This window comes from Branchiostoma lanceolatum, chromosome 13 (genome assembly GCF_035083965.1).
Source record: "Branchiostoma lanceolatum isolate klBraLanc5 chromosome 13, klBraLanc5.hap2, whole genome shotgun sequence".
NCBI lineage: Eukaryota > Metazoa > Chordata > Leptocardii > Amphioxiformes > Branchiostomatidae > Branchiostoma > Branchiostoma lanceolatum.
The window spans coordinates 14,711,968-14,718,625 of NC_089734.1; the positions used below are offsets into that span (position 1 = coordinate 14,711,968).

General features: G+C 42.3%; 1 protein-coding gene across 1 annotated transcript; it reads right to left on the bottom strand.

Annotated features, from left to right (window-relative positions):
* Window positions 1-203: 203 nt before the first annotated feature.
* Window positions 204-5,286, bottom strand: LOC136447052 (NXPE family member 3-like). Its single transcript, XM_066445732.1, has 3 exons — window positions 4,612-5,286; window positions 3,683-3,741; window positions 204-1,501 (listed from the first exon to the last, which is right to left on the bottom strand). Exons 1-3 carry the CDS (start codon window positions 5,103-5,105, stop codon window positions 735-737), a joined length of 1,320 nt encoding a protein of 439 aa, XP_066301829.1. The 5' UTR covers window positions 5,106-5,286; the 3' UTR covers window positions 204-734.
* Window positions 5,287-6,658: the final 1,372 nt, after the last annotated feature.

Sequence of the window (6,658 nt, forward strand, 5' to 3'; positions counted from 1 at the left end):
TGTCTGGAGGGTACTCCGGGGGTTATCAGAATATAATTTGATGCTGTATAATGCAACTGCTGCCTTGTCCAAGTTCAATGTCATGTTGCCAATACAGCCACGTTTTTGGATTTACAAAAGTATTATTAGCAGAACCAGAACACTCTCCTCTGGAGTTGAGTATGGCTTTAAGAAACACGCATTATTAAAGAACTCACAAACAGTACCATCTCCACATTTTATTAGCTATTGCATCGCAACAGAACACTTGAAATACTACAATTGCCAAGTGAATTTAATATATACACCTCAGTAATCTAGATACAGTTTTAGATAAATGTAAATAAAAGTAACAAGTATGGCAATGAAAAAGTATTGCCATGGCGAGGGTGTCTGAGCTGGTCTTGCTTCTGCCATAACATTTGTTCAAAGCACTTTAAAATCAGTAACGGTCACACGGTCTCGCTCGAAGTGGTTAACATTTTGGATACTGAAACTGATTACTTTGTGAGAGGAAAAAAGGAGGCCATCTACATCAGGGAACATCAACCTTCTCTCAACCGGGACGGGCGACGGTACCGACTTCCGACAACATTTGACCCAGTGCTAACGTCACACGTGCGTAATCACGTAACCTCCTTGGTCTGACAGCTGATGAAAACCGAGTGATTCGGTTGGAAATGACGGTGAGTGGATTCTTTTTTATTTAGAGAACAGTTTATTTCTCATTATGATATGTTACCATGTACGACCCCTTATAATGGGCATATGTGCGATAGTAACAGGTCAATATGGTTCTCTATTACGTCATTAGGTGGATGCATGTCATCATCATGCCACATAGACTCGGACATTTCCCAAACGTTGATAATAGAAATGTTCAAGTCTCCGAGGATTTCTTTGACTATATGTAACAACTGGTACGCATACCAATCACTGTTTTCCACATAGTGTTGAAATTGATGATGGTGGCCGGTGTTGGGCGTTCTCCAAATAACCTTTGTGTCAGGATGACGGCTGTGCAACCGTTCTATGGCGTGGCGAATACCGTACAGCCGCGAACGAAATGTTTGGATAGGCTCAGCCATAAAATGAGCCCACAAAGTTATGATGATCACAACATCTTTTCCACCGGAAATGCCGTCGATTTCCTCAGCCACGTATCCCATGTCATTCCCATCCATCACTGGCCCTTGGTTTCGCGGGAATTTGTGGAAAAGGAAATGGAATTTTATTTTATTTTTCTCGTCAATCCCGAACACCGGTTGCGCCCCACGGCCATGCTGTTGTAACTTAAGCAGTATCATGAGATAACGAAACCACTGTCTGGTTGTTGAGTCTCCGCGAAAGAACACAGTTTTGTTGTGAAGACATTCGACGACGGATTCGACGGTACGAAATCTTCGGGCTTGACATCTCAGCGAAGTCCAGGCTCCGTTGAACCAGTATCCTTCAGACGCTGTCTCTGGTAGCCGTGGGCCGCAAAGCGGCAGCGCTTTTCCGTGAACTTTCCACACGCGACCTGAGAAAAGAGGAACATCCCACAATGATACGGAATCGGCATTTGAAGGCACTTGCATGGAAATTTGAGATACATTCAGCATCTCATAATTTTATTGTCTGTTGTTTCCATTATTAATACAAAAATTGATACACAATAATGTAGAGAATCTAGAGCTCTTAAGGCGGACACCGGCTTCCACAGTGTGCTACAGTCACATTTCCAAAGCAATTCCCCGCCGTCTTACACTGTATCGGAAAAAGCAGCCGAACCCAATAAGTTAGAATTTAGTGTCAGTAGCTAAGACTAGAGTAGTCATATGTTATATTGTTATTATTGTCTGTACGTCCACTCCGTGTTACATGTACATGTACTTGCAATTAGCCTACGGGCAAGAATTTGCAATGAACTAAAAGTTAACGTGTGAAAATCAGCCTGGGATCCGGCGGGGTCCCGTTCAACGTCTTGGATCCTAAGTAATTTTTCGGATTAAAAAGATTTAAACCCGACAGCGACTGGTAGCAACACAGGCAGCACCCAAAAGTGCAACAAAATGCCCGTAAACTACCCGACGGGGCATCAGTCTGGAAATCTGACTGTAGCAGTAGATGTGTTCTGCATATATGATCCCTCCTTTATCCGCGCTGAAACCCGCTCGGGAAATGATCGGCAAACCCTCCCGGTCTCAGCCCTGATCTTTTGAACTGAACTTGGGTTCTGGGGACGTCACTGACAGTTGCTCATAAATAATAAATGAGCTAGCCTTATTTGCCACAAAAATTCGTTAAAGTTACTCATGAATAATTAAGTAGCGATGTAAGATGTAGGCTGATTGGCTTACCAGCGTCCTTTGCGGCTTTGCTCAAAATGAGCTTTAGCAAACCCTCTGTTTGGTGGTAACGTCGCCAGAACCGTGTTCAGGGGCTCGGAAGGGCAGGGCCGCTATGGGAGGTAGCGAAGATATCGGGTCTGCTGGGAGGATGATATGATATGACCCCCCACGAAACCTGACCTTGAACGTTTTATGGACTTTAAGTACAATGCATTGGATTACGGCCAATCACTTTTTGTTTTGGATCTGTATATAATGTCACTTTGTTTGATTTTCATTTCATACTTTTTATATTTCATTATCATTGAAATATTCTCAGGTATGTTAATTTCCTCTCATATGTGTTCAGTTGAGTTATTTTCTGTGACATTGTTAAATATCCATGTGTTTCCCATTTGTGTTATCTTTCGTATCTTTCGTTGTGGTAATGAGTTTCTTGGGTCCCTTGGAATCAGCTTATGGTCTCATTCCTGTATTACTCCGAGTGTCTGAAAAAGAGTCCGTTGACCAAAAAATGAACGGCTGCATTAACGTGTGTTTATATGGTTATATCGGTGGGAAATTTCCTTTTAGCCAGCCCAACTGATCCCAAGCGTAAAACTGATGAAAGCTTGTTTGTTACTGAAGAAATTAGCCGGTAAAGTTCGGCAGCCGCGCGCGAGGTCGGACGTCCACAGCCTTGCATTTCGGGTGATGCGGTCGAGCGCTTACAGCTAAAAAAATGCCTTTTTTTGGGTGTAGCTAAGTACAGTTTGTAATTGCTATAAACAGAGATTTGATGTAGTGAAGTTGTCGGCAATTTTTTGCATGATGTAGGGTAAATATTCTCAACATAGAAAGAATGACATTGGTGCATTTCCTATAGCTTTATTATGAACGCGCCCATATAAAACACGTATTATAGCATGTAAGCCTATGGGGCGAAAAAACTCATGAATGAGACCTTATGGCTGAAGGGGCCACCCGGATGTCTAAAGATTGAATATATAAATATATGTTGAGTATGAACCACATACTCTCGTAAATCTATACAGTCAAAAGGGAAGGGCATCACATTTTCCCTACTTTCTTTATGATGGCTAAAATATTGACAAAATATTGATAAAATATTGATAAGATATTGATAGAATATTGATAAAATGTTGATAGAATATGGATAAAATATGGATAAAATATGGATAGAATATGGATAAAGTATGGATAAAATATGGATAAAATATGGATAAAATATGGCTAAAATATGGCTAAAATATGGATAAAATATGGGTAAAATATGGGTAAAATATTTCCCTGACATGTCATCCCCTGAATAAATGAACCATTCATCATAATAATATCATAACCATTTGATGCCTCCCCCTGATACTTACGCTTGCCTTTGACTTGAACACTGATGTCACGTGGCAACTCTTCATGCAAATCACGGTCTCTGTTATAGAGTGAAAGAACGTCATGATAAAGCGCCCATATAAGACAATGCGTCTTTTGTGATATAATTTCAGATTATAGATAAATGTATATTCCATTGTAACGTTAACTGTTACCTGTATGGCTGAGCTCTTCGTCAATCTGAATATTGCAAAAACTCAAACTACTCACGGAAGGATTCTTTTTTTTTTTCTTTCGGACGAATCAATTAGTCCGAAGGGGCAGTGGATTGTCATCCACTGCGTCTAGGACATCTGTATCTGTATCTGTATCTATATAGCCGGTATTACCGCCATTCGGCGTAACACACAAGCTTCGCAGGCACGCGGCGCAGCAGCAGCTGGTTATATTACGCCGAACGACCTGTCACGTCTAACCTTCGCATATCTAACTGCATGCATTGTTTAAAGCTGTCCGCGGTACTTGGTTGAAACGAGTTCCACTCTACGATAGTTCTAGGAAAATACGAATTTTTGAACACATCAATCCTAGGTTGCAAAGTCTGATACTTAAAGGCATTGCTATTTCTTGTCCTTTTCTGAGCTGGTATTAGATACGTATTAGTCGGTACGTCCACCAGTTTATTAGTCATGTTGTACATCATGCATAGTCTGGGCATTTTCCTACTCTCTTCATGGTATTGGGAGGCGGATTCCAACCATTTTACGTCCCCAACGGAAGTCAGGTACCCATTTTTACACCTGGGTGGAGTGAGGAAAGTCCAAGGACACAGCATCGGTGACATGTCAGGGGATTCGAACCCAGGACCTCTGGGCCAAACACCATAATCGTAACGCCACTTGACATTACATTTACACATGCATATCTTCCCGACAACATGCCAGTCGTGTGAGTGTAAATATCACATTACCTGGTAAACAGCTTTTTCTCCTCCTCAGTAGCCATCTTGTCGTGCATCGCCAGAGTGGCCGCATGGTCGCGGTGACACCCCACGAAGGAAACACAACGACTGGACTCCGGGCGCTGGCAGTAAAATGACACGTTTATGAGCGGGTTGGAAAAGTCGCACACATCGCGAAGATTGAGGCTCTTGTTGGGAGTGTTAGAACACTGCATCCACTCGGGATTGGGGTCCGTTTCCTCCTGGAATCCGCACACCATTACACGCCTTGCAAGGGAACCCTCTTGCAATCTTTTCAGGACCTGCACAGCTTCGCTGGAATGTACCAACTTCACCGCCACATGGAGCCGTCCTGGAAAACTCAGAAAGAACCTGGCGACGTAAGTTCCATTCCCGTAGTCGGTGACTCTTCCAGCGGTACTAGCTTGTACTGGAGATTTGCTGAAAAGCTTAGTACGAATGAAATCCCCTCCGTAAGACTTCGGTCGGCCTCTCGAATCCATGGCAACGATTTTGATTGACAGCTGGCGTCCGACACGATACCAAGGCCGAGGGTTGATCACGCTGATGACGAAGTTTTCGGACTTTGTGACCTGCTCGAAATCCAGGGAACCGTTCTGACGACGCCATCGTGATAAGAAAATATCGTTTGTTTGGATCTCAGCATCGGTGCCAGTTAATGTAGTAAGCTGTGAAAGAAGAAGTTGGAAGTTATTATGGGACCGGCGTATGTTTTCATTAAAATGAAATATCTCTTTGTAATTTACTTTCAATTCAAAAATGCTCCTTTTTTTCTTTTATACGCGTCATAAGGGAAGTAGATTTCATGGATGGAGGGCTTAAATTTTTTTCGTAATTGTCTACACCAAAAACTATACATGTGTTATAAATGCTACCAAGAACATAGCCTTATTGGCGAATTTATAATAATAATGATAATAATGATAATAATGATAATAATAATGGTTTATTGGTCATAAATTACCAGTGCAATGACAGCCAGTGCTGAATTGCTGCAGGGTGTACAATCATACAATACAGAACAGATACATATTTGCTCCACACTTGCACTTTGTGGAACTGTCGCAAGGGTCTTGGCGGCTGCCATTCGGCGCCAGCAGGTGACCTCAATACGACCTTCCCCAACCGAAGTCAGGTACCCATTCACACCTGGGTGGAGTGAGGAAAGTCGTATTAAGTGCCTTTCCCAAGGGCACAACATCGGGGCATATCGGGGTTTCGGACCTCTCGCTTCTGGGAGAAACACTCTACCGTTTGCGCCACATGATGCCACAGTTCTTAACAGTATAGATATCAAACAGAATACAATCAACTATTCACCTGTTGTACATACAGCATACCCGTCAAGCAGAAGACTCCGAGAACGGAAAGTGCTGCTATAAGGATCTGATTCCTCCCCATTGTTGATGATACTGGAGACCGTTTCGCCCTGCAAAAGAATGGTACCGTTGTAATGTTCATATCCATATACTAGTAATCAAATCAACATGGCCTTACTACTGATATTACTACGGAATAACCCCAAACATAGGGAACACTATTGTACTTACACACTTACGCGTAAAGGCGACCTATGCAATATTAGGGCGTTGAAAGTTGTATTTTCAAAATTAGTTTTTTTAGTGATTTCTATCCATAGTAAGTTTAGATAACACTATCCCATTGCATATTGCATATCGACATCATGGAGCAAAGATGCGATGTCGTTTTGTGGTGTGAACTCATTGAAAATCTTAGCACATGGAGGCCAGCCATTATTTCAAATATTCCGAACGAGCGCGATTCTGACCGATAAGTCCAGAAAGCTTCCGGAGAATTAATCACGTGGTCATGGCTCAATGTGCTCGGACATTGTGACGTCACGCGGCCGGAACTTTCCGAAAAATGTCGACAGAAAATGGTTACAGCTGGATTCTGGGCTGATTATTGGGTGGTACTAATAAATAAGATACTCCTTTTGCGACTTGTTTCTGTGCTTTTTTTAAACGCCCAAAGTATCATATAATGATGCAAATATGCTAATATGGGGAAGAAA

Bases quoted from the DNA above. Each gene is read 5' to 3' on its own strand.
- LOC136447052 (XM_066445732.1), bottom strand. From the start codon at position 5,105: ATGGATTCGAGAGGCCGACCGAAGTCTTACGGAGGGGATTTCATTCGT. The intron at 3,742-4,611 runs GTAATGTGATAT...ACTCTATAACAG, and splicing joins GAGAAAAAGCTGTTTACCAG to AGACCGTGATTTGCATGAAG. The intron at 1,502-3,682 runs GTAAGTATCAGG...CTCTTTTCTCAG, and splicing joins TGTTCAAGTCAAAGGCAAGC to GTCGCGTGTGGAAAGTTCAC.